General features: G+C 40.9%; 3 protein-coding genes across 4 annotated transcripts in view; all 3 read right to left on the bottom strand.

Moving 5' to 3' along the window:
• Nucleotides 1-506: 506 nt before the first annotated feature.
• Nucleotides 507-10,211, bottom strand: LOC119011392 (arachidonate 12-lipoxygenase, 12R-type-like). Its single transcript, XM_037084506.1, has 15 exons — nucleotides 9,964-10,211; nucleotides 7,901-8,078; nucleotides 6,784-6,988; nucleotides 6,617-6,698; nucleotides 5,620-5,742; nucleotides 5,360-5,463; nucleotides 5,035-5,201; nucleotides 4,714-4,857; nucleotides 4,200-4,403; nucleotides 3,435-3,521; nucleotides 3,186-3,355; nucleotides 2,663-2,784; nucleotides 2,430-2,530; nucleotides 2,016-2,186; nucleotides 507-1,784 (listed from the first exon to the last, which is right to left on the bottom strand). Exons 2-15 carry the CDS (start codon nucleotides 8,051-8,053, stop codon nucleotides 1,605-1,607), a joined length of 2,013 nt encoding a protein of 670 aa, XP_036940401.1. The 5' UTR covers nucleotides 8,054-8,078; nucleotides 9,964-10,211; the 3' UTR covers nucleotides 507-1,604.
• Nucleotides 10,212-11,404: 1,193 nt separating this feature from the next.
• On the bottom strand, nucleotides 11,405-19,270 carry LOC119011326 (arachidonate 12-lipoxygenase, 12R-type-like). The gene is made up of 15 exons (XM_037084387.1): nucleotides 19,159-19,270; nucleotides 18,845-19,022; nucleotides 18,547-18,751; nucleotides 18,324-18,405; nucleotides 17,815-17,937; nucleotides 17,608-17,711; nucleotides 17,212-17,378; nucleotides 16,912-17,055; nucleotides 16,346-16,549; nucleotides 15,671-15,757; nucleotides 15,412-15,581; nucleotides 13,030-13,151; nucleotides 12,788-12,888; nucleotides 12,264-12,434; nucleotides 11,405-12,032 (listed from the first exon to the last, which is right to left on the bottom strand). The coding sequence occupies exons 2-15, from the start codon at nucleotides 18,995-18,997 to the stop codon at nucleotides 11,853-11,855; spliced, it is 2,013 nt and encodes a 670-aa protein (XP_036940282.1). The 5' UTR covers nucleotides 18,998-19,022; nucleotides 19,159-19,270; the 3' UTR covers nucleotides 11,405-11,852.
• Nucleotides 19,271-19,439: 169 nt separating this feature from the next.
• The window catches only part of tbck (TBC1 domain containing kinase), a 44,553-nt gene continuing 36,545 nt past the window's right edge, over nucleotides 19,440-27,447 (bottom strand). For both annotated transcript variants that reach the window (XM_037084267.1, XM_037084188.1), the window contains exons 25-26: nucleotides 26,341-26,500; nucleotides 19,440-20,630 (exon numbers count right to left, since the gene is read on the bottom strand). In XM_037084267.1, coding sequence (XP_036940162.1) covers nucleotides 20,520-20,630; nucleotides 26,341-26,500 — 271 coding nt within the window. In that variant the 3' untranslated portion in view covers nucleotides 19,440-20,519. The remainder of the gene's footprint in view (nucleotides 20,631-26,340; nucleotides 26,501-27,447) is intronic.

Below are 27,447 nucleotides of genomic sequence, written 5' to 3'. Positions count from 1 at the left end.
ACTGTGAGAGGGACGTACAGTTCCTTCTCTGCACCTGGCAGTCAGCGATCCAGCGGTAGATGGGAAAGGTGTAGATGTCTCCCTCTGAAGACTTCACTTTCACCTTGCAGTGAATCCAGGACTCCTCTGGGAGGAGTGGAAGAGGCTTTTTGTCAAGCTCAATCAGCGCCACCTTCCCAGGAGAAGTGATGGCATGATAGCAAATGTAGACTCCCGCAAACACACAGAGAAGGTGAGACAGGCTCTGGGCTCTATTGGTGTGCAGATATCAGAGCCAGCGTCAGCTGTGGAAATTTAGAATTTGCAAACTGCAAACACGTTTCTGCTAGACTTAAGACAGTTTTTCTGCATGACTGCTACTTATGTCGATCAGAGTTGCCATTGTGCTGCGTTTACCACAAACACAAGTGCAGACAGCAATTTAAGTGCCTTTTTTTAGCAAAGACATATAGAGAACATAGTTACAGCAAAGTTACATGAACACAGCACTTTTACTTATGCCTTAGTTAGTTTGGTACATTTTTAATCTGCAATAGTACACATTTTAAACACAGTTATGAGTATGGTTCATATTTATGATACCTCATAAAATCACATGCAAATAAACACACTTTAATTGCAGAAATCTGGTTTATTTCACAAAATGTCATAATGAATTAGTTTTAGATTTTTTTTTCTCGTCATGTTTGTTCATTTCTGTTGTTTTTAAGAATACAACAATACATATAAAACCAAAACTTGAAGAAAGTTGTGAGTGAGGCTGAACCGCAAACACGTGTCGCTGCTAATCTGCTATAATCTTATTTAGCCTGATGACCTGATCTCCACGCAGGACTATAATGGCCAGTTTGTGCTTAAACATTCGCCTTCAGTCATGCGAAACATGCAGCACATTTTAACATGAAGTGTGAAATCCAGGGATAATCCAGATTTACTGCTCCCAGGTAGAAGGTGATTGGTGAAATCATCGTCACTCGTCATGATGTAGACATAACCGACACTTTAGTTCTGTGAGGAAACGTGGTTACAGTGTACAGCCGACCTTAGTGACGGTCGATAGGGGTGATTGATGACAACACAGAAAAAGGATTACTATTAAGAAATTCGGCCTCCAACACTAAACGCTACGACAAAAACATCAGTAATTTGAAATGTGCAGAACATTGGGATGAATCACAACAAGCTGATTTAAACTCAAGGTAATTCTGTGCAGTGGCAGAGAAAAAAAACAGACTCACATTCAGATCCACACACATAAAAAATACACACATAGCGTCAGATAAAAAGAATAATTGTCACATTTGGATCATAAAAAGATGACTATGTTGATAAGGAAATTCTCAGTATTGCAGCTCTACATTTTTTAAGATTTTTAGTATCTGTTGCCTAAAAAAATGGAAATGCAAGAAAAAGATGTGGATTATGATTCGAAACATTTTTATAAGTAGGCTGAATTAAAAGAGACCATCACACAGTGGTACTGTGCAGTAGTTTCTCTGCACTTCAGTATCAGTTTAAAAACGTGCAGTTTCTCTCTCCCTCACTTTTTTTTTAATATGAACCTGAATTTGGCCCACACCTGAAGAGCTCACGCCATCTCATAATCAAATGGCCACACTGTTTTCTACCAGCGCAGGGTCCATGTACGTGTATGGGATTTCCAGACTCTTGTTTCTGGTTCTGATCATTGTGCTTAAAACTTCAAGCTCTCCTTGGTAGACCTTTATCAGCTTGTGGGGAACCTCCTCGCAGAAATGGTCCTCCGGGTACTGTCCGAGACCGACCTGACAAGAATTCATCATCATGTTAACAAGATGAAGAACAAGCCGACATATTTGTTGACCAGCATCATCGTGCTGTGTTTGTTTTCTGACAATAACTTCGAAAATATGCAGACATACAGTTCCAAGACAAGTAAATGTTTATGTAGGATATAATCAGAAGTTAAATCGGCAAAGGTTTTATTTATTGCTGTAGTGTTAGATGAACATTTTCATGAGGTTTTGGGCACTTACGAAATCAGAGGACTGCTTGCTCAGGAGCCACATGGTGGACATCCCCTGCACTGTGGTGTTGATGTCAGGGAATGTCTGCAGCATCGTTGCCTCACTTGTCGTCCCCTTAGTGGTTGGTGGAGGACGCTGCAGGGAGATGGGAGTGTTGGGCATCCAGCCACCATAGTCGTACTGTAGTTGATGAGGAAGTTATTGACAAAGTCTGTTATTATCAAAAAGCATTATGTGTCAAACACTGACATTGACATGACATTGTGCTGTTATTCATGTTTCTATGGTAAATGCTGCGTATTGATTCAGTTTAAATAAAAGACTCTCAACAAAGGAAACTAAGAGAAGATTATAACCTTTTTTTTTAAAAGGGATTTTTTTTTATCTTCAACCAAGCCAATACAATCGTTAAAAGTTATCCACCTGTCCAGTGTTGACGGCTGAGTGCTGGCCTGAGCAAGTGAAAATCACCATGGTGACAAACTTGACCATCTCAGCCACAGTGCGAAACTCTTGAGGGATTCCTGTGAATTCATCAAAACGACATAAATGAGTAAGCCTCCTGTCTAACAAACATATAAAGCAGAATAATGGTATATATGGAATACAATAAGGACTTTCTGACAAACAAAACATGAGCGTGTCTTTAGGCACACCAGTGCATTCCTGGGACAGGAATCCATGTTCGAAAATGTCTTGAATCCACTTCTGCAGTTCAGAGTCTTGGCAAACCTCATCGTCATTCTTGTAGTAGTGGCCAAGCACTCCGTTCACAAGCCTTGAAAGGAAAGTGGAAATCCACTTGAATTAAGTGTTTTGAATTACAACACTGTAATTCATTCTAATCAAGATTTAGTCCACTTGAGCGCAACCCTCGCGTCTAACCATCTTTCCTCAGTTTTGTATCATTACTTTGACATCCTTCAGAAACATTCATGTCACATAAAAAATGGAAATGGAAATACAATTTGACTTGGCGTCTCCTCCTAGAAATGCTCCCTGCTGTGGTAATACTGCATATCAGCAGTGAATACAAGAAAACATGGGGGATAACATGCAAGATGACCCCAATGACCCCAACGTAAAAGTGTTCTATTCTAGGGTTAGGTTTAGAGATTTATTTTGCTTGGCATTGCAAGTTTTAATGACATTTTTGCATTATTACATTGCCTACAGTACCTGTTGATGATATCCCACAGCCTGAGTCCATCATCCCTGTAGTAGAAGTTCGGCACATCCTCCAGTCCACGCTCAGCAATGTCATCTGGCATACAGAGGGAGCTGTAGGTCATCGAGGATAGTGATCTCTTCAGGATTGCCATCATACCCTCTCCACCAGACGCTGCAAACTAGGGAAAAAAGTAAAATATGTTGGAAATATAGGTAGAGAAAAGTGTACATCTTGGTAGTGTTCTAGTCTTTTCTTACCTCTGTGAAAACTCCCTTCTCTGCTATCAGGAGCAGTCGAGCTAAGTGGTTGATCTGCAGAGTGTACCGAGTGTGAGGTATGAGGAGCTGAGGGAGTAAAGGAACTGTGTTAGCAACACTAGTATTTTTAAAGTCTGAAATCAAAGTTCGTAGGGGGGTAACACTTATCCTATAAACTCAGGTGGAGCCCTCTGCTAGCTTTTATGGGTATAGCTGTCCTACATCACATAATTGCCCACTTGCATGTGCATAGGCGATCAATCAAGGGCTTGGCTACGTGAGCGTGTCTCACAACATATATGGCAGAGTGTAAGCTGTCTGCAGTCTTACAACACTTTAGGGTCTATAGGTACAGGGTTCTGCCTGTGCTCATAAGACTCCTGGCCCTCTAATGGACTATATGGGTACAGTGGGTGGGGCCCAAAACGCTGTCTTGAAAGACTAGACCATAAAACCTTGGTTTTGGTTGAAAGTGGTGGAGGCAGATGCAGCCCAATCTGTTCTGCCAATGGGCATCACATTTGCGAAGTCTCTGAGAAAGGACGGTGGCAATCGGTTATCACCAGTTGCTGATGTTTCAGGACACTGAGGAGATGTTGTCATCCTCCCCTGCAATCGGAGGGACCAGCATCGCTTCAACTGAGGCAGCCTGATATGGCCCCTCGTCGCTGGGTAAACCTGAAGCTCTGGCTAGCATCCGTCACAGCAAATATCAGTAAGTTGGAAAGACTGAAACTACAAGTTAAGGATTCTATTTGAAGTTACCTTGTACAGAGGATGCACCATGGGCACGTTGCGCAGCAGTGACACTGCAAACACTTCAGCCAGCAGGTGAGTGCGCAGCAGGTGAGCATTGAGTTGATGCTCATTGAAATCTGCGCTTCTAACAAAGATCTTGGCCATCAACCAGTCGTACTCAGAATCAATAGGAAAGAAGATGGGGTTGTCGTCTGCCGGAGTCTGCTTCAGCTGCAGGAGAACGAAGACGATCATTAAGAGATGCATATTTTTCGATCAGTGGCACAAAACCATACATGTAGTATCTGTTTCATACAACTTGGCAGCTATTAACCAGCTGCTGGACAGATGTATGTATGTAAGATGCGAGACAAACAGTATTCAAGACAAAATCTGGTCAGTAGGTTATTCTTTAAAAGACTGCTAGCTAAATGTTGCTGACAGAGCCAGCATGATGATGCTATGAAGAAAAGTTTCATGATAAAAATATTTCAAATAAGGCCATTAATTCAACTTGTGTAAGTGTATATGTCAGTCTCACCTGAATAGCAACGGGCATCAGCTGATCATCAGGGGTTTTGTGGAGCAACACGAGGGGAGCCATCAAGTACTGCTTCTTCCCGTTGATGACGTTTGGTTTCACTCCATCCAAACGCTTGTAATCGCACAGGAATATGTTCCCTTTCTGTTTGAAATGTTCACATTTTGACCGGATGAGGAAACAATTTTGGCCGGGTCAGTTACAAATTTCACACTACTGCAGTACTGACATGGACTTTTCTACAGATTGATGTAATCAGACCTTGATTTTCCATTCCATATTGAGCATGCATTTAAACTTTCATTCTCTCTGAAGTCATACCTGCATTTCTTCAGACAGACTGGCCCCACCACGGAGAGGCACCATGGCATCAGTGACTGGGAGGTTCTCAGGCAGGACTGTACAACGCTGGATCAAAATGGGGTTGACACCATTTAGATATTGATAGCCAAAGAAAGCATTGTCCTTCCAGTGCTGCTCGACATAGTCTGGAGAGAGAGCAGAATTTATTAAAGAATTTAATACAACATAGTATCTGTAGGTCCTTCAAATGTCCTTTACAAAACAACAATGTAATTTATGCTTATTTCAGTATAAAAAGCAAACTATGTTTAAATGTTTCAGTGTCTTGCGCTCAGAGCTGTACCTGATATGTCTGTTCTCTTGTTGCAGAAGACCTTGTGAATGGCTTCAATGTCAGTCCAGTTATTCTTGCTACAAGAGTATCCCTTCAGTTGCAGCTCTGCCAGCCTTCGTAATAAATGGATATTGATATTAGTTACATATTACATTGTGCATTTTTTTGCACAAAAGATAAATGCTTGACTGTTCTAAATGCTGACATGTAATGAATCATATAGTCTGGGATATAAAATACCAGTGTCTGATCAAATTCTAGGACCTCACCCAGTGGATGCAGTGAAGAGGAACTCTGTGGTCTTGGTGAAGGAGAAGCGGACCTCACAAGGCAGATCAAGAGGGTTGTCTGCTTTCATGCAGTGAGGCAGTCCCTCTTTATAAACATGCCAGCTGGGAAATATAAAACAGACTGGTGAGGGACAGATATTTTGGATTATGTTATAAATACAGTAAAATACATTATATATTCTTACAACAATGATTATTGCAGGAAGATCAAAATCAAAGGACACATATTATGCTCATTTTCAGGTTCATAATTTTATTTTGGGTTACTACTAGAAAAAAGTTTATATGCTTTGATGCTAATAAAAACCCACCAGTTTTCTCATGCTGTCCAATTTTAGCCCCTGTCTATTTAAGGACCCCACTGAACACCCAGTCTGCTCTGATTGGTCAGATCATACACGCCTGAGCCAGCATTGCTCAACATGCTCATTTCTTTCAAGTAAAACGATACAAAGCAGCAACATCCACACACATACTGATGAGGGTCCCAGAGCAAAACAGGTTTCCTTTAACAGAAAAGCTAATCCTAGCTGAGCTAGCGGTACAGTAAAAAAACACAATAAGTAATACAAAACAGTTACTGACATAAAACCTGCTACTTGTTATTTTTGGTTGCTTGAAATTGGGACGTACGTTCACATTGTCTATCTTGACTGTCTCACAACTTTACAACATTAGTATAACATCTGCCCAGACGGGGAGTAGCCACATTAGCCGAGCAACATGCTAACACCTGACTCAGCAGGCTGAGCTACCAAACAGGACCACAGCCAGAGTGTTTCAAGCAGTGTCTTCTGTCGGCAAGAGGAGCTCTGATCGGCATGTTCGTCGGGCTTCCTAACTTAAGTGTAACAGGTCTCCTTTAAAATGACCCATAAGTCACAAAAGGCAGGACAGATATGTGTTACTAACCTAACAACATAATGTGTCTGGGTTCCTTGAGGAGGGCACAATGTCACACATGAACACATCCTACCTATACAGCTGCTCTCTCAGCTTCATCTCCTTCTCTCTGCTGTATTTGCCAAGATGATGACTGTCATCAGTGATTCTCAAAGCTGACGGAAAAAAAAATATAAATTAGTCTAGTCTGCTCTCTCATCTTTGGTGATAGTGTAATATCCAAGCATCGGTTTCACAAACCTGTTCCTTCTCTGAACAGCTGCACGTCAGAGCCAGAGATCCAGCGGTAGATGGGAAAGGTGTAGATGTCTCCCTCTGGAGACTTCACTTTCACTTTGGAGGCAAACCAGGCATCATCTGGGAACAGTGGGAGACGCTGTTTGTCAACTTCAATCAGCACCAGCTTTCCAAGAGAGGTGGGGCAGTACAGGGAAAATTTGGACTCCTGCAAACACGTGGAGAGAATGTGGGTGAGGCCACTGCACGACGTACTGAGCACATTTCTTTGCACCTATCGTCTACATAAGTGCACACTTGAAATACAAATGAAAATACAGTCATCAATTTGAATATGGTCCACATGTGGTTGTAATAGTTGGTGAATGTGGACAGTAATTTCATACGCAGATGCTTTTAGGAGGCATGAATCAAAAGTTTATACTGTACAGGTAAAAAGTAACTGTTTCATGTTTTTATCACCGTTATCATTATGTTCCCTGAGCTCAATCAGACAAGAATAATCTGGAGAATTATGAGGAAAAAAACAAAAATTGAAATATGATTTTTTTTGTAGATTGATCAATGATAGGCTAAAAACAAAATTCTGACAAGGAAGTTAAAATATAAGGAGAACCAAAGTTTCATTTCAAATCAAATCAAATCAACTTTATTTATAGAGCACTTTTCATACATGGGCATGCAGCACAAAGTGCACACACACACACACACACACACACACACCTGCACACTCTTACTACTGGCAATAGGGAGACATGGCAAGGCAATGAGGATTGAGGAAGCACCACCTCTGGAGGATGGAGGATGACATTGGAAAAATCAGGTTTTTAATTAATTAATTAATAATTAATTATTTTATTTCAGGGATTTCTTTGCTCAGATTTTTTAACCTCTTAAACCCGAGCGCCCCAAAACAAAAATCTGAATGAAGATCACATTTGAGAGCATCGTCAGTCTGCTAACATGAGCCAGTGGTAATCTGTTAAAATCTCATTTAGACTCATGACATTATCTCCACACTTCAACATGATGGCCATTTTGTGCTGAACTGTTTGCCTGTGCTATGCAAGTTAGAGAAAAATGCAGCATTAAATTAGAATTAGAGATAATCCAGACTCACTACTCCACGGTAGAAGGCGGCAGCCCCTTTAAAGTTCGTGAGCCACGTACGGCTACTCTCCCCGTCTTCGCCCACCAGTTTAATGAAGATGCCATTTGTAGTGGTGGCCTGAGCGCAGTTTGCAGTGGTCACATACACCTTGTACTTCACCATTTTGGCTTTGGAGGAACAGAAAAGCCTGTGTGGAGAATAAAGAGTGATGGAAGCCACAATCATTACAGTCATTACATTAAAAGATTATATTTTGAAAAAGGAAATCATGTTACAGTACAATTAAGGCCGTCTGCTGCTGATTATGCACTTCTGTCATTATGTTAATCTTAAAACAGTTGAGATGGTTTTTGTCAACTCAAACTATTAAGATCCGAACCTTCTTACCTTACAGCCGTTCCTCAAAAAACAGCTGTCTGCAGTGGTTGCCTTTCCTTTTATACATACACAGCAGGTTTTTGGGGTGTGTCTTTAGTACATTTACTCTCAAGGTAAAAGAGTTCAGGCTGAATAAATGACTCAAAGTACAGTTGGTTTACAGCCAACAGTAATGAAATCTACCACTGTGCTTCATGTGATGTCATGTCAACCGATTCTTTAGAAACGAAGACAATGACAAGCAAAATTCACCAGTATTAACATGTTGGCCTGGGCAGAGATCTGTCAAGATTAATGTTATGCAAACTCACAAAAACAAAGTGCTCAAATCATCCAGAAAGCAGCATCACTGGCTTCCTCAGGACATGTTCTCGCAAGTGGATTTTCTCTGTTTTCATCAGGGTGTCATTATGTTTTACCTTCTTGTAAAACTAACCGCTATGCTAAATGGTTAATTTGTGCCATCATTCCACTGCTAAAAGCTTTGTGGGGTGTTTTTTTGTTTTGTTTTGAATAACCATTTACGTTGTTGGAGAATGTTTAATCAAGTGGTGTTTATCAAGTTGATTTATCAATACTTCTTGTGGACTGCATTCCAAATGTAGCTTCTTTGTGTCATTTATTAGTTGTTTGTTACTCCCAAATAAGCGTATATTCATTCTTTTGAAAATATGTAAATGGATGAAAAAAGTGCTTCTTTTAACATGTAGGCACTCACACACTGTATTGTCATCACTCATCAGATCTTTATTAAAGGGTTGTCCACCGTATTTACACATCAACTTGTGTTTACAGACGCAGACATAGTTGTAGTACAACTACGTCTGTAAAATGGCACCAGAGCAGGGTGCATGTAATCTTATAAATTGCCTCCAGTGATGTCACTCAGGGACTAATTTGCATTGTGGGTAATGAAGAAGCCACGTTTTAAAAAGCAGCATTGGACTAATTTCAAACTGTTCATTATTGTTTGATGGGTTCATTTGCAGTGTTAATGCTCAGAAACATCGACCTGACAGACCCAAGTCATTGCCTGGCAGGCTGATAGGGGGCCTGCAAGTGACTGCAACCCGTCTTCCATCGAAACACCAATAGACGTTTTTGATGAGATCTGAGCGGGACACCTCCTTAAAGCAGCCGCACGTCAAATTCTCAGCAAACGTGCATGATTTGTGAATGATGATTGAAAGTCAGTGAAGGAAAATGAAGATGTCAAGAAGTGAAAATATAGGACCAGGGGAGGAAAGCGAGATGGCGGTAAGTGCGGTAAATAATGTTGATTGAGGAGGACAGCACATAACTGAATGCTGTTCTTTAGTCTTGTCCTGCAGCACTAAACTTAATATGCAACCAAAACAGGCCACTGTTAAATCACTGCAAAAAAAAGTTAAATGTCGACATGTCATCCATGTTTTGTTGATGTCAGAACATCTCTGAGTTACGGTGATGAGCACTAGTTGGAGGACCCGCTGGGAATTTTGGGTCCCATCGGACTCAAACACAGCACCGAGTTTATTTAAGGATTCATGCACCAGGACGAGGAGCATGAATGCTTTCTAACCACAAGAGAATAGTTGCACCAGTAGGCTTTTCCTCCTAATTGGCCTTTACCTCCACTGAAAACCCCTGTCTCGAGGAGCAGAGATTAGGATTCTACAATTTTAGGCAACTGTTGAGAAAAGAGGTGGTCTTACCGATCAGCAGCAAAGGAAGCCTCAGTTAAGAGGGCGACAGGATCTGGTCTGGAGAAAAGGTTTTCACTAAAGTGACCGACTTGGCTGTAATTGCCTTAACTAAAAAGTCAAAAGTATTCTGAGCTTCAAAAAGAAGTATGAAGAAGCCAAACAAAATGCCAAACAAAAAGTCTAAAAATCTTTTAAATCTTTTTTAAAAGGCTGCTAGAACTGAAAACAACCATGTCCCGCTCAGAGTTTACTCCTCCTTTTATGCACCAGGGCTGAGGGGGTTTTACCAAGTCTACCAAAAGGCAGGGCGTCAAATGCCAAGAAAAACAATTATTCATCGGTCATACAGAGTAAAAGTGTTAATGTAACCTACATGAGGAAAGCCTAAGTTCCTGTTTTCAGCCAAGCTGAAAGTCATGTATACGCTTTATGTTAAATGATTGTAACTGGTAAGTTATTAACCCAACCCAGTTTAATACTAACCCTGATCCCAGAGTCAAAATGTAATGCGTCAACATGTCTCCCCTGATATATTTTGTCACAGAGGTGGATTAGACCGGGGATGTATTTTGGGCAGCAAAGACTGTGAATGATCATAGAAATATTGTTATTATTATCATTATATAAGGGATATTTTAGGAACGCTACAGGCAGCAGTGTGTCTCTGTGATCTTTTCACTCCTCAGCAACTCCACATTAACATTTGCCTCAACAATCGTGAAGGTGACACTACATTGTAGGGTTTATATGCTATAATATAGTATTGAATATAGATTAGGCTGTGTTGCAAATCCAAGACGAGACTGAAGGAAGGGCAGGACTGAGAGAAAGACAAATCTGTCTTGTACCTCAGCACCACAGATTCACCAGTACGCTACATAGTGCGGCTACAGATATTTCAGAGCACAATCGCAGGCAGATAACGGATCAGTGAATCAGACAGACCAAACTAACATAATCAACTAAACAACCCATCTGCCACTGCACTCCCTCCACCACTGGAGGGTGGGGGTGGGGGTGGGGGGTGGCAGGTATACAAGGTGGGGTGCATTTTCTAAGTTTCACACGAAGAGAAAACTACAATTTCCCTCGTATCATCTAATGTTTATAACTGTTTTCAACTTAACACCCTGTCTCTTAAGATAAACAGACTGAGTCACACACACACACCCACAGCTGTCTTCCCCTTTATTTGTGACCATTGCTCAATGAATGTTAAGTTTAAAAGGTCAATCTCTGGTTCAGTTCCTTAATTTTTTGGCTGACTGGATAGGGAGTCCGAGTTTATTAATTAGATAACACGATTAGTCAATGACAAACCGACCGCATTCATTTTGAACTCACATGCATCGTGTTTGCTTTCACCTCCATGGCAGATGCAGTTCATTATCACCTGCTAGACTAAAAGTTTTAAAAAAAGTCAATGCAAAAAAAAAACAAAACACAAATATTAGTTATTAAATACCTTTTATTGATTCTCGCAAAGATACATAATAGAGCTCTGCGAGGGTAAAGGATAAACGTGCTCAGGTGTACCTGTGGCTCAGTTTATCAATACTAGGTAACAACACAAAACACACCGCACAGGCCCAGGAAAAAAACCCAACTGATTTCAACATTTTGTTTCTAAAAGATATTTGTGTTTGAATCTGAATCTTCTTCCTCACATTATTAGTTTTCAGGTAATTACACTACATAATTATATTCTTAATAAAAACATGATCATGAGTCATTTATTCCATTTCTGTCCCTAAATCCTCATAAATCTTACAAACTGGACCTTTAAATCATGGATCAGCATATCAAGATTACATGCAGTCGTTTCTTGACTCAATGGTTTCAGTAAATAACTTGAGTTTTCTCCCTTTTCTCGCTGAGGAGCTCACACTATCCGATAATCAAATGGCCACGCTATTCTCTACTTCTGTTGGGTCCAAGTATGTGTACGGGACTTCCAGACTCTCGTTTCTGACTTTGATAGCTGCACTCAATGCCTGAAGCTCTCCTTGAAAATCCTTTATCAACTTGCAGGGAATCTCCTCATTGAAATGGTCCTCCGGGTACCGGCCAAGGTGGACCTGATGAGACAAACAGTACAGCTAGAAAGTTAATGTCTCTAACAGTAACAAATGTTAAGGCGTTTCTCAAACATAGACTATTGGCAGCGCCATGTACAGTTAAAGGAAGTGAGCAGGATTTCTTCAGTGGTTCAAAGATGGTATTCAGGCTCAAATCACATATTCATTTTAAGTACACACAACGTGAACAAATATGTGATTCTTTTAATTGTAATTGTCGAGGGCACTTACAAAGTCAGAGGACTGCCTGCTCAGGAGCCACATGGTGGCCATTCCCTGAGCTGTTGTGTTGACGTCAGGTAATGTCTGCAGCATCGTGGCCTCGCTTGTTGTGCCCTTTGTTGTTGGTGGAGGACGTTGCAGGGAGACGGGAGTGTTGGGCATCCAGCCACCATAGTCAAACTGCAATGAATGATTGACAGATGGATGATCAAAATGTGTTGAAGCTACAGCATGTCAGTCTTTAGTCTGCTACTTTCATCTCACACTGAAATATTTCAACGATTGTTGGATGTTCTGCCATCAAATTTGGATCAGGTCCAACATCTATAAAGACGTTCATTGTCCCCAAAGGATGAATTCCTGAAAAGCAGAAGACCCATGACTTTTCCTCAAGCTCCACCATGCGACCATCAATACCAGCCAACTAAATACATCAGATAATTTCCATGAAGATCGTTGTTTTGATCACCAAGAAATTAATGACCACCTCGTTGGTGGAGTTATGATCACGCCAGTACAGTAAAAGGATTCACCTGTCCAGAGTTGACAGACGCGTGCTGTGCTGAGCAGGTGAAGATCACCACTGTGACGAACTTGATCAACTCAGCCAGGGTGCTGATTCTCCGAAAGAATCCTGAGAAATAGACAGAATGACCTCTGTTAGGTAACCACGTCTCAGATGACTTTAATAAAGACTGCTTGAATCATAATGATATATTGTTACACAAATGTGCACATTTATCATCAAAAAGGGAGTTTTTATTTTAAAGCCTACCATTGGTTCCTTGGCTAAGGAATCCATGGGAATAAATATCCAAGATCCATTTCTGCAGTTCGGGGTCTTCATGGACCTCAGCATCATTCTTGTAGTAGTAGCTGAGCACTCCCTGCACAAACCTTTAAGAAGGGGATATGTTCTTTTAAAACATGTTCCCCACTTAAAAATAAAAATCATGACTTGATAGACTGCTTTCACAATCAAATTTTTCCACCTAACAAAGTATATACATTGTCTCAGCCATACAAAAACAGAAGTAACTATTTCTAAGGAAACAGGCACAGTGACTTCTTGAAGATTCACTGTTGCTGTGGCGACCTCATCATGATAACAAATTACATAAAAACTTGCTAATTAATGAACTTCATAGCTGTTGTTTATAGCTGTTATTGGATGTATTGTTTTAATATGTTCATAGAGATCTAGGTTCTCTATCAAAGTAGTCTAGCAAGAAACAATTACAACATTATGAAGCCATCTGTGAGGGTCTTCTCAATAAGGAATCAGTAGCTCAGGTTTAGATCACCCGTTTACTGTACTGTCATCCCTGCATGGCTTTGTTCATCTAACACCTAGGCTTCTTGGCATTTAAAGGGCAAATCAACCATAAATCAGGCACAGCTCAAAATTGCAACAGCACTGCTCTTAATGGGTTCACACTCCATAAACAGGGAACATCCCATCTGTCATGTCAAAGTAGGAGTTTTGCCTTCATTGGCTTTAGCTTGTTGTACGCTATAAACTGGCAAGTGAGCGTATAAGGGACTCAATAAAAACTGTCACCAGAGGCCCAAAAACTTTCAGCATCACCTCGAGCAACAGTGACAGCCCTGTTTCAACATATACAGTTCAGAGGAAATTGCATTACAACAGACTAAGTGTAAGAATTGATGGTATTACCAGTGTGTGTTTATGTTGCAACATTTCAGAAAGACTGATGAAAAAAACCCTTTTTGAAAATCAACTGGGTTACGTTTAAGGGCAAAAGTTCGAAGAGCTCAAAGAGGGGGGCAGGAATTGAGCTCCGTATATTCCTGTATCAGGGGACCTCGTAGTGCGTGACCCATTACTGATGCATGTCCAACATGTATTGTTGCCCAGATATCGTGGTTATCAATACCATTTTTGTAGAGACAAACCATTTCATCATCCCATCAAACATCTACAGAGCTTGTAGAAAGGTGCTAAATATCTCTTTTCTTTAAATCATGATTATTTTTCTAAATTAATGGTTTAAAAAATCCAAAATGATTATGATTATCATATTAGCAATGTCAACATTAGTGCTAGTAATGTTAACATTAGCAAGCTAGTGTCAGCAATGTTAACCTTGACTAGTGTTAATGACCTTGACTAGTAGCAGTGTTAATGTTGGCAACCTAGTGTTCACAATCTTAATGTTAGCTGGAGTTAACATGTTTAACAAATTTCTATGTAAGCTAGCTTAAGTTAGCACATCAACATAAATTAGCTGGTGTTACCAATGTTAGTAATAGCCAGTGTTAGTAGTGTTGATGTTAGTAAGCTTAGTAAGTTAACAATGTTAATGTTAGCAGGGTTGTGTTAGCAATGTCAGGTAATGGTTGATGAGCAATTATTTTTTTGTTCATCTGTGTGTAAAAGTTCTGACAGTTGGTTCCACCTTTGTCAGCCAGTGGTTTAACACTGTTGGTACCATGTAGTATCAGTGTTTTGTCCACATCAAGAGTCTTTGTAGTCGCCAGTTTGTGGAAAAGAACGTAAAAAATGTTTCAGCTCTACAATATGTGCTTAGCATACTCTACCCTCCTAACGTTAACTAGCATCAGCAATGTCAACATTAGCTTGAATTAGCAATGTTAACATCAGCTAGCTAATATTAGCTGGCATTGGCATTAGGTGGCGCAACAAACTGGCAGCCACTTGATTCAAACAACATGTGATTGCAAAGGTAAAGGGAGATGGACCAAAATTATAGATTAATGAAAAACTAAATGGAGGATCACTAAAGGTAGGATGTTCCGGCCAGGCATCATTTACCAGAGCAAGAGGCACAGTCTGTGGCTGAACTCATTTGAATAAAATGTCCCCTCTAATCCTACATTTGCATTTCCAGGTTGCTTTACTGCAGCAATTAATACTCCCTGCTCGAGCAGTCTCGTTAACACAGATGTGTTGCCTTTGTGCCGACGAGCTGATCTGTCCTGTCCTCATTATCATCACTTCAGTTGAGAAGAGCATGTGATTCAGTTGCTCAGTTTGTTTCTAGCAAACAGCACACACTTCAATACTTTTTTTCCCCTGCAAGTGGAAGTGGCAAGCAAATCCTGTACAAAAAACTATTTCATAGCCTCTGAATGAATTCCTCTTAACCCTAACATCGTTAGCTGCCTACAGCACCTGTTAATGATATCCCAAAGCCTGAGTCCATCATCCCTGTAGTAGAAGTTTGGCACATCCTCCAGTCCACGCTCAGCAATGTCATCTGGTATGCAGAGGGAGCTGTAGGTCATCGAGGACATGGATCTCTTCAGGATTGTGAACATACCCTCTCCACCAGACGCTGTAAACTAGGGAAGAGTAAAACATGTGAGGAATACAGTCAGACAGGAATACTGTAGATGATATGGTTCTACTGGGCATGTTGGTCTTTTCGTACCTTTGTGAAAACTCCATTCTCAGATATCAGACGATCTCGAGCCATGAGGTTGATCTGCAGAGTGTAGCGAGTGTGAGGTATGAGGAGCTGGGGGAGAGAAGGAACATTAGTTACACTTATCAGAAATCTTGATCCTACTGTACAATTTTAATTGTGTCGAAATGCATGCAAGTTAAAACAGACATTTGACATTTTGGAAGATACAAAAAACAGTTAAAGCTCATGTTGATAATGTTAATTAAAAAAAAAAAAATCATCAGAGCTTGCAGAGAAGTGTAAAACAAAAGTATCTATTTTCCTTAAAAATATTAGTTAGCAACGTTTACGTGAGCTTGCCAGTGTTAGTCATGTTAGCATTCACTAGTGTTAGCAGCATAAATGTTAGCAAGCTAGTATTAGCAATGTTAACATTAGTGTTACTAATGTTAATATAAGCTTGTGTTAGTAGCGTTGATGTAAGCTAGATAGCATTAGCAAGGGTAATGTTTCTGTGCTAGCGTAAGCAAAAGGTATGTAGTACAACAAACTGTCAACTACTTGAAATTCAAACAATATCAGTGTTGACATGAATGCAATGGAGGATTAAGGGAGATACCACATTTAGTGGCTGAATGTTATCAGTAACACCGGTGATTAGACTATTACCGCAAGTTCAGAATTCTCCCTCACACTTACCTTGTACAGAGGATGCACCATGGGTAAGTTGCGCAGCAGTGACACTGCAAACACCTCAGCCAGCAGGTGAGTGCGCAGCAGGTGAACGTTGAGTTGATGCTCGCTGAACTCTGCACTTCTCACAAAGATCTTGGCCATCAACCAGTCGTACTCAGAATCAGTAGGAAAGAAGATGGGATTGTCGTCTGCTGGAGTCTGCTTTAGCTGCAGGAGAAGGAAGGAGGATGAGGTTCATTCGGTCTGTTCGATCCATCACCAGGACTGGTCGATAATGTTTTGGAAATGTCCGTGTTTGTGTCAGACTCAACCGTCAGCCTGTCAAACATGGATGTGATTATAACAGACACTTTCTTTTAATGGCTCAGGTTTAGGCAGAGTGAAATTAACTGCCTCTCCTGGAGGAGAGAATTCAAAGCTGCCATCTGGTTAATAGTCATGGTACCTAGAAAACTGTGTCAAGCTTAAAAACACTTTCAGGAAAGTGGATGCCTCCTGTTTCAGGGGAACCTACATCTTACATTATGAATCAAGCCTCTAGCTTTTATACAGCTTTATTTGAATCTCACCTGAATAGCGATTGGCATCAGCTGATCTTCAGGGGTTTTGTGGAGCAACACGAGGGGCGCCATCAAGTACTGCTTCTTCCCGTTGATGGTGGCCGTCTTCACTCCATCCAAACGCTTGTAGTCGCACAGGAATATGTTGCCTCTCTGTTTGAAAAGTCAGTCAGGTTGTGAAATGAATTTACTCACATGCATCCAGTGTTGCTATTACATATACTAAGTAAGCGTCTAAGTGCAATGTGCAATGCTAAATTTAAATGTCATAAGTCCAATACAAGGACCAATCAAGGTCAAGACGGGTACCTTCATTTCTTCTTGCAGGCTACGCTGACCACGGAGGGAGACCATGCCATCAGTGACAGGAAAGTTACTGGGCAGGGCGGTGCAACGTCTGATCAACATGGGGTTAACTCCATTCAGATACTGGTAACCGAAAAATGCGTCCTCCTTCCAGTGATCCTGCACATATTCTGGAAAAAGAGTTCAGCTTCAATGAGTTTGGGCTACAAAGTCTTGCTCCACCACCTTTGTTAGAAAACAGTGAGAGTCAAGTGAGTTCCAGTTATGATTGGACACTGTTTCCAGGTGTTTAAAAGTCAGTTGTTAGCCTGAAATTGGGAAACTTCTGCATGACTACATATGAGCACATTTCCTTCTGTCACTATCAAGTACTATTAAACTACCGTGATGGCACAGTACCTGATATGGGAGTCGTTTTGCAGCAGAACACCCGATCGATACTGTCGATATCAGTCCAGCTCTCCTTGCAGTCATCCAGCCCCTTCAGTTGCAGCTCGGTCAGTCTAGAAAATAAAAAACATGAGCGACTTTAGTGTGATGCTTTAAATAGCTCCAGTTCATAGTTATATGGATAAATGGATGTTTGACAGAATTTGAGGACTTCACCCTGTGGTTGCAGTGAAGAGAAACTCCGTTGTTTTGGTGAAGGAGAAGCGGACCTCACAAGGCAGATCAAGAGGGCTTTCTGCCTTTATGTTGTGGGGAATACCCGCTGCATATACATCCCAGCTGGGGGGGGGGGACAGAGAAGAGCGGGGTGGAGCTTTGAACAGTAAGATAGCAGTCGTAGCAATATTGCAGTTTGAAGCGCTTGAAGACGGAGAAAGCCGAGTGAAGAGTGACAACACAGGAAGCTCTTTGGGAAATGCTGGGATGACATGAGTGAGTCATCCAATTTTACACAAACCTGTGGAGTCTGTGGCAGCTCGAGTGCACGCTGTCATTAAAGCAAAGGTGGGTACATTCCAAATACTAAGATATTATTAAACTTGTGCACTTTTCTTTTCAAGATTAAACTTTTCAGCTATTGGGCTGATATCATTATTTGCATGTCTTGAACAAACGCGGGGCAGGTTCAGATCGAGCTGAAATGTGTGCAAACTCCAAATTCTCACCGATAGTCTTCCTCTCGTTGCTTCAGCTCCTGCTGTCGACTGTGTTGGCCAAGGTGATGGTTGTCTTCAAAGACTCTCAGAGCTTAAAGAAAGAGCCACAGCAATGTATAAAAATTGATGATATATAAAATAGATTTGTTTGAACTGACTCCTTATAGCCCTCGTACAGTCCACCCTGCGGAGCTTTCCTTTCTGTTTTCTGTGGCCAGTCAACAGCACAAACCTTTTCCCTCTCTGAAGCGGTAAACCTTGCTGTCAGTGATCCAGCGGTAGATGGGAAAGGTGTAGGTGTCTCCCTCAGGGGATTCTACTTCCACCTTGGCGGGGAACCAGGAGTCCTCTGGGAACAACAGGAGACGCTGTTTGTCAACCTCTATTAGAATCAGCTTTCCAATGGATTCAGGACAGGACACGGTAAAAGTGGACACCTGGAATAAATGGTGAGTATTTGATAATCAGGAACTGAGCTGTAACATCCAAATGACTATAATATGTGTAACTCCTTATAAATTAAGACTTACTGCTCCTTTCACGAAGGCTGTAGCCCCTCTGAAGCCAATGAGCCACTTGCGTTCGCTCTCCCCATCCGTGCCCACCAGCTTAATAAAGACATTGTTAAAAGTAGTGGCGGTGGTGGCATTGCTGGTGAACACAGTCACTTTATAGTCCACCATGTTCACTCTGGAGAGCAGAAGAATCCTGGTGAGGAGAAAATAATAATAACCGCGCTGAACACTGATTAAACTTTTCAAAACACAGGTATCTCGATTAAAAGACCATTGGCAAAAGTCTTCTCTCACTTATCTCAGTCCAGTCAGTCAAGCATCCTTCTTACCTCTGTTAAATGAGACCAGGACGTTCCCGTGAGGTGTGAACTTCTCCTTTGATAAAAGCAATCGCCACCTGTTCCCCAGTTTATATGTTCAGTTTGGTGGGTGTGTCCAGTCAGAAGCAATAAGTCAGCTGGGAACAAGGAATATTGCACGTTCTAACACTCCCTGCAATTGCACAAGGACGGGACGATGTGGCAAATAATGATCTCTTAAGACAGCTGTATGAGATTGAATGGAGATATCAGTTAAGATTTACTGCCAAGAACAACAAAGAAGCAACTTATCCAGATTTATGAGATAGTTTTATTGTAAACAAGTGTAACATGATGATAATCAATTGCTACAACATGGCAAATACATATAACTGTAAGTATAGCAAAGACAATTCAGTGACATGTAAACAAGGTAAATGCAAATACTAGTTATCAAATCAATAAAATACACAAATCACTGTTATTTTTTATTATTTCTCACACACGTGCGCACACACACACACACACTCAGTGGCTGCTTTATTTGGCGCACTTGCACTATCTGTTACAATTCAAATACAACAGCCATAAATACCTTTATGAACTTTATGATGTTCAACATGTCACCATTTCTTTTTTCCACAGACTGCCAACTACCTGTCGATTGTTGATCGCTGGCAAATCACAGAGGCCATGCGATGACAAACCTTGTCATAACCTGGAACCAACTCTCTACCATTGCAAAGTTGTTGATTCACAATCATTATAATGTTTTTATGGAAAAGAGATTTTTTTTTTAATTCTGCACATTTCTGCTTCTCCTCTCTTCTAGTTTAATAAATATATATCAATATGACCTTTAAAGGTGGTACTCTAATTTTTTTGTGCTACCTACTTAGCTGGGGGCAGAATGTTAGAAACACCTCTGAGTGTTAAGCAGTCAGGTACAATTCTTCTGCAACTATGACCTTGTCACAGCTAAAGATACGATTGAGTTGACCCCGGTGTCAGATAGACAGAACATGACAGACATAATAAAAGTAGTCTTTACGGCAGAGCAGCTGTATTGGATTGCATTAGATCATACAGGCATAGCTAATAAAGCGCCGCTGAGCTCCGACATACATCACGGTATTTATATTGGTCACAGACAGCTCAATTTATCAGTGCAAAGCTACTACAACACATAGCAGCTGTTCCAGAAAAATCGATTCAATCATACTTGTTTTGACGGCGATCATTTCACTGCAGCTTTGTCATTTTGCATCACAGTTTAATTAGAATGAATAAAAAAAGTCTGAATAAAATTTTGTGGTTTTTCTTTTTTTTTTTTCAGCTCAAAATGCGATAAACAGTCTTTCCTCTCGTCAATGTGAAGCTGAGGTACAGGGTCAGATCTGGGGGGAGGGGACCGTCAGGAGGCCGGTGGGCTTCAGCTTGTTGATCCCTCCATCCAGGATGCACACCCGTGGGAAATTTACCTTCACCAGGTGTGATGCAAACTGGGAAGAAACGGGATAAAAACAAACAAGGAAGACAGTTATGTTTCTCCTTCAGTTGCCTTGGATGAGCAATAACATTCTTTTGCAATAACAGTCATTCAACAATTAGGAAACACCTTGATGTGATATGTGTAATGGTGCACAGAAGGTGCCAGGAATGTTGTCATTGTCAGAGTAGAGCAAACGCAAGACAGATACTGAGTGTGACTTTGAGGAAGTTAAGTCAAATTTAAAGAGAGAACAAATGATTTGATGCAAAAGAGAAAATACTTGTCTGAACCTGCCTCCAGGAAACGCAGGGAATGTTCTCTGTCCTCTGCTTTTGTGCTCTCACTGTTAAACGTACAGTTCTAATCTTCATGTACCTGTGGTGCTATTTTTCTATCTATATACTTTTGCTGTGTGTTGCAGAATTTTGGAGGTATCTGGTATGCAGATGTCTGCCTTCTCTCAAATATAATGGGACTCGACCACACTTGGTTTGTGGTGCTCAAACAGCAAAAAAAAAAAAAAAAACACCAGTAGATGGATGGATGGATGAAGAGCACCTCATAAATTATTTTCAATTTCAGGGTGAACTGTCCCTTTAATAGAATAACTCAGAGAGTGTTAGTGCTACCTGATATTTTGCCTCTCCCTAAATTCTGTATACACCTTCCAGTGACAGACTGCAATCAACTACCAACAAAAGACTCACCATGAAGTGAATTTACATCAGAATGAAACAAAATACTGTAAAATAAAAATAAAAAAAAGTAGCAGAGAAGGTAACAGAAGAGGAGGGGCATTAATTAAGTTGTGTATTTGTAATGCAAGATGTCGTGTTCGATTGAAAAAAAACTATCCCTTGTCTGTCGTCATCCTGTGTGGTTTTACTACAGCGATGTTAGGCAACAGGTGATTGTATCACCGTTAGGAAAGCTGAAGGTGAAACCTCTGCACCAGGTTTGTGTGGTGTGTGTGCAAGATTTCAACATGCACAACTGTCATAAAGAAAACTGCCATTGACAGATGAAACTTCAGTTGTGTCATTCAAAATATGACCAGGTGTCGTAATTTGATCCGAGCTGTATAGCTTTCATTACATTTTAGGGAAAAAACAACACCTATTTTATTTCTAATGTGTATCCAGTGAATGCCTTACCTGGTTATTTTTTTTTTTTTTTGCATTACAGAGCGTCCGTTGATAGGAAACCCCTTCCAAAAAAAACTTTAACAAAATGATGCTAGTAGTTTTCATTACTGTTATTATGCTGGTGAGTTTTAACAATTTTCTAACATGTAATAAAACCAAACGGTCAAGCTTTAGAGATTACCCCTGTGCCAAACTCCAAACATGTAACAACACAATAAAAAAATGAAAAACAGAGAAAGGAAAATAAAGAAAATGGAGAATTAAAGTAAAAAGAGGGGAAAAGGAGTAAAAACCAGAACAATGTATGCCAAAAAACAATTGATTTAATTCATTAATTCACTGATGAACTCATTCTTTCACTGCTGTCACACACAAAAAAAACACAACAACTATAACTTTTTTTGTCTGCTTGCACTTTTGGTCACACACTACAGTTTGGAGATTTCAGATTTAATCAGCTGAAATGTGCTCACAAAAAAACAGAGCATTAAGAATCCCGCCTTACTCCTGAATGCCAATCGGGTTTAAATGTTAAAAGGTTAACAGTAAAGACTGACCACACAGCGAGTGGACTCATTGCTGCGGCCCGTGAGCTAATGATAATGCCACCCGGTGCAGCATATAGAGATGTGAATGGCATTTAAGCACAGTTGAGTCCTTTTATCGACCTTTAATTTTGTGGCGCGCTCGACTGAAAAGGTCTGCTGAATTACTGAGCGGTGTCATAAAGCTCGGGTGGGGAATTTCAAGTGTGGGGCTGCTCGTGGTGGTGTTGAGTGGGGGTCTCACTTACCTTCAATCAACTGACTCCATCATTAGCATGATGGATGGTAATCATACTGGCCTGTGAGACAATGAAGGTGATGACAAATTGCCGTACTTAAGACTTACTGTAGGTGAGGCCAGTGATTAATAATCATATCCTAACGTCCGAGTAACCACGCTGATTTTGAACCTATGTCTCAGCATAAAGGTGCGCTACGTAGTCTTGGGGAAGGAACATCATCAGAGAAAAGAAAAAGATCTTCATTCAGATTTTTTTTTTTTTTAATATCCCTAAATAAAATAAACAAACACTCTTTGTTTTAATGACTAAATAAACAGCCATAAACAGTTCACAAACAGCTCTTCATCCACTCTAGTCTCTATGCTGATAAAATTTACTTTGTGGAGTTCTTGCAACCAGGCTACAAAGTCAGATCTTGCTGCTTCCTAAAAAATGCAGGACTATCTCTTCAATTAAGGAGAACTACTTATTCTCCTCTTTCACTTCCCAACATATGGAAGGAGGACATCTTTTTTAAATAGGGTTGTTGCCTGCAGCGATATCCCTGCTGACTCTGTTTTTAAATTCAGGTTTGGCTAATTTATTCTAAAGAGAGCACAAAAGGAGAATTTATAATGATCAATATACTTCTCTGTTCCGTTATGCTGAAGCGAGCAGAGTTATTTTTGTGCAATAAAATGTCAAAGACAATGATTTATGTAAAACACAGTTTCAGCCGCAGCGAACTTCCTCGTGTCATTAAGAAAAAGAGGCGAAGACGCGGCAGGTTTTTTTTTTTTTTTTTAATTATACTGTACATCAGTCTGCTTAACTGACACCACTGAGGACTTACAGTAGTTGTGACCTGACAGAAACTCAACCAGAGTAGTGAGGGCAGGTCTTTTCAAACTTCAGGATTTCCAGAATTTCATCAGACTGTTGTGGACTTGACAAGAAAAAAGGTCTTGGATTAGATTCTTATCTTATCTTATTTATTAACAAGACTAAAGGGCCCTATTTTGATTGTGGCACATCGACCAGTGCAAGCAGTGCTCGGACAGTTTGGCATTTTCCTGACCCTGAAATTCCCTGTGACCGTCTGTGTGACATTTTGGTGCCCAGCATACAGCGCACAGCTGGGAGTCTTACAGACACTGTGCTGAAAATAGACGTGTCAGAACCATGTCTGCTCCTGACACGTCGCAAAACTGCTCGACAACATCAAACTAAACACTGGGAGAAAATGCACAGAAATAACTTAATAATACTTAAGATATAAACAAACCTTTTGGATTGAACACTCTCAAGCCAGTAGATGTGTTCGATTTAGCTGCTTCTGTATCTAAGAAAACTTTTTCTTTCAGTTCACCTGCAGACGTCTGAAGGCAACAGGACAGAAATGTTGATACATCTGTGGCCTCTGTTTGCAGATGTGCATAGTGCCACCACATGTGGCCTTCCACTGTGTTTGCCTTGGATAAATTACATTCAAACAACACCTGGCTCCCACAAAACAACACAACATGCCTCTACACCTCTGAGACGGATGCGTTTCATTGTATTTTGCCATTTTATGTCAGAGACATTGGATACAGGGGGTCATTATCTATGTGTGTCACAGTCTCCTTTCCAAGTTTCCTTTTAAATTCTTGCAGTGCACTTTAAAACCATCAGTTATGTGTCACGTGTTGATATATGATACAGTTATTTACATTGTAACATACAGTTTAATTATGTCTGAGAATTATGTTCTGATCCAGACACCCACAGAAATTCTAATGCCTTGTGTTGTTGTTGTGTCACTATATAAGGCCTTAAGAGTTTACATCCATATCATCTGCTTTGAGACTCGTGCTGTGCAGCCTTGAGCTACATGCTAATATCAACATGCTAACAATGACAAAACTACCATGCTGATGTTTAGCAGATGTAATGCTGAACATGTTCAGCTTAGCTATTAGCTTGAGGAGGAGGCCAAAATGTGCTTATTAGTGCTGAACACAAGTACAGCCGAGGCTGATGGTAATATCATTTGATTTGCACGTATCCGTACACAAACCACAGAAAGTTTCAGTAATGGTGGCATGACTTGACATGACTGTCTGAGCAGAATAACATCCATCCGATGAATATCAAGACATTTCTTGACAGAACAAATGTGAGCGTCATGGCTGTGATAAAGGAGGAGCATCAAGGTATCAACAAACTCAGGAGGATGCACTACCTGGGATCCATTAGTATATGAACACAATGATGTGCTAATTCAACCAGTAAATATTAAAATAATTCACTGGATAAGTGAAAACTTTGACCTCAATGTTACTGAGATACTTCAGTCTTGACCACAGTGATGGACCAACACACAGAATGACACTGCCGACCTTACAAACCACACGGCAAGTGGTTGTGGTGGAAAAAAGTATACTTAACACAACAAAGAAAGTACCCACACACCCAAATGACAACATTTTGATTAACTTCTTTACTATAATTACAATAACTGTTCTCCGACATAAATCACTACCAATCCTTTTGACTCACAGCTTTACTCACTCATACCGTTTGCCTGGTTTGTTCTTTCCTGTCTGCAAGTTGCCACTTATCCTAACCTGCATGTCTCAAGACTGCAGGAGGAGGCTGGAGCAATCAGAGAAACAGCCAGGCAGTAACGGGGAGAACATGCGCAATCTGCAGAAAAAAGGTGCAGCCAGGCACGTGTTAACCCCGAGCATCCTTGCTGTGAGGCAACTGCTGCACTGCTGTGCTGCCCCGCATTTGTCGGTGATAAATTTCCCATGGGAATGTCTAATTTGGATGAGGATGAGAATAATTCAAAGCAATCACTGCTTCAGAGTGAAACTGTCTTTAAAACAACAGCATGATCTCATTAGACACCTGCTCTGATCTCACCTATGACACCGGTGAGATCAGAGGGGTTTTAAAGGAGGCAACTTGACCCTGAGGTCTGCTTTCACTGCCCTGACATGACCCCCAGAAAGGACACCGAAGGGGTTGTGTCTTCCCACACAAGACCTCTGAAAAGAGGACTACAAAGCAATATTAAAATGGTTTCTGTCTTTGTAAAATATCCTTGTTTTCTTGCACAGAAGGTAATTGTGGGTCCACATTGTACACTGGGTTTTGAATGGACAGATTTTTGTTTACTGTAACAAAAAAAGGAGAGATCAGAAAAATGCAAGTAATAAAAGCTGAGACCGAGAGACTGACATTATCGTCCCTACAGCACAGCAGCTTGTATGAAAAAAAAATGTAATCCAGGAAGGATGTCTGGAATCTAAAGGCGTGATGGGGCGCGCAACGTGGCCTCAAAATATCATCACTATACTCTGGGGTATTTCCGTGATATGGACAAAATACCAAACAATATTCTCGGTTCAAAACTCACTATAGCTGTTTAGGACTCCTTGTTGGATTTTGACACAACCATAGTCTTCTTGCAATTTGTTCTCATGACTGTGGTCTGTTGTAATGTGAGCATTTGTAACCAAACAATTCCACACTACTAAAGTTGCTCCACCAGTGAGCTGGTAGCAATATTACATTTGGTTTTCACCATGATTGTTGTTGCTGTGTGTAAGAATATGTACATCAAGAAGTCCGAATGTTGCTATTAGTATGCTATTGAATTCAGTCAGACAGAGAGCCTTAACCGTGACACCACAATCAATCCTTATTGTTTCACACCTCTGTTAAAGGTAATATAATGCACATCTTGGTAATGTATCGGAGTCCAGGCAGTTTGGATACTGATGTGATGTACCCAGGTGTGTGTGTGACTGCTTTCTCACCATAGCGGCGCTCTTCATGACGTGGCTGATGACCACGATGACGCGTCCTCTGTAGTTCTGCAGGACTCCTGTTGCAGGACACTGCAGCAGCTCACCATCGGGGCCGAACGCCGTGCTGAAGGGGATGTTGATGCTGCCCGAAATATGGCCTCTGCTGAAGCTGGAGACGGCGAGGTTAAGGACCAACGCTGTCAACAAGTACAGCACCTACCTGGGATCAGGGGCCAAATAATGAGGTCAGCCTTTTACTCTCATACGGTTACACCTTTGCCTCCTAAGAATAAGATGCAGAAGCAATGGGAATACATGGGAACCATAATAGCCTTAGGATGACGTGGGTACAACAGACCGCAGGAGACAATATCAAGTCTTTTTAATTATATCCTAATTAGAGTGTGTGTTATACTGCTCATCAGACTGACTTCCAGTACAAAAAAAAAAAGAATGTAAGACAAGCTTCAAGATAGCAGCGTAGGGACAAAGAAGCTCTCTTGACTCAAGGCGAGGCAGGAGAAGCAAGAATAAGACTATAGGAGATATAATAAGGAAGTCAGCAGGAGACAATCTTAGAGAGGGATCCGCTGAAATAACAGTGTGAGTATCAGCACAGGGACAGCGAACAACCCTGGAGTGGTTTATAATGGCATAATAACTCTTGAGAACATTTCTGAGACGGCAGCTATCAACATTACTTCTACATATTTTAACACAGGCGGCATTAGGCATCTTTTTCTCAGATTACTGCGCTCATTACATCACGCCAGCTGCCACGAGAACATCGGGAGTCAGTATGTCACATACTGCGGTGTGTAATCCCCTCGCTGGTAAATCCTACTGTGAGACATTTAGCCTATGGAATTACAAGAAGCGCATTCAAGATTAACAACAGGTGCCAAGACAGCTAAATCTAGATTTTGTTCCGATCCAGGTATTCACATTTAATCCACTTTTTGTGACCGCACACACACCCACAACAGAGCTTTGCCTAAGATCACAATAAAGGTGAACAAGGGTTGCAAAATCCTGTGAAAGTGGTCAAATCCCTTTTGTCCACGCGAGTGAGCCTGAGGAGTCGGTCTATCGGTGAAGGAATTTAGCTAGAGGAAC

The sequence above is a fragment of the Acanthopagrus latus genome, chromosome 1, assembly GCF_904848185.1.
Source record: "Acanthopagrus latus isolate v.2019 chromosome 1, fAcaLat1.1, whole genome shotgun sequence".
Taxonomy (NCBI): domain Eukaryota; kingdom Metazoa; phylum Chordata; class Actinopteri; order Spariformes; family Sparidae; genus Acanthopagrus; species Acanthopagrus latus.
Note: the sequence above shows the minus strand (reverse complement) of the source record. Positions and strands in the feature narration are given on the sequence as shown.

Bases quoted from the DNA above. Each gene is read 5' to 3' on its own strand.
- LOC119011326 (XM_037084387.1), bottom strand. From the start codon at position 18,997: ATGGTGGACTATAAAGTGACTGTGTTCACCAGCAATGCCACCACCGCC. The intron at 18,752-18,844 runs GTAAGTCTTAAT...CATTTATTCCAG, and splicing joins CAGCCTTCGTGAAAGGAGCA to GTGTCCACTTTTACCGTGTC. The intron at 16,550-16,911 runs GTGAGATTCAAA...CTTCTCCTGCAG, and splicing joins TGATGCCAATCGCTATTCAG to CTAAAGCAGACTCCAGCAGA.
- LOC119011392 (XM_037084506.1), bottom strand. From the start codon at position 8,053: ATGGTGAAGTACAAGGTGTATGTGACCACTGCAAACTGCGCTCAGGCC. The intron at 6,989-7,900 runs GTGAGTCTGGAT...ACGTGTTTGCAG, and splicing joins CCGCCTTCTACCGTGGAGTA to GAGTCCAAATTTTCCCTGTA. The intron at 4,858-5,034 runs GTATGACTTCAG...CATTTCAAACAG, and splicing joins GTCTGTCTGAAGAAATGCAG to AAAGGGAACATATTCCTGTG.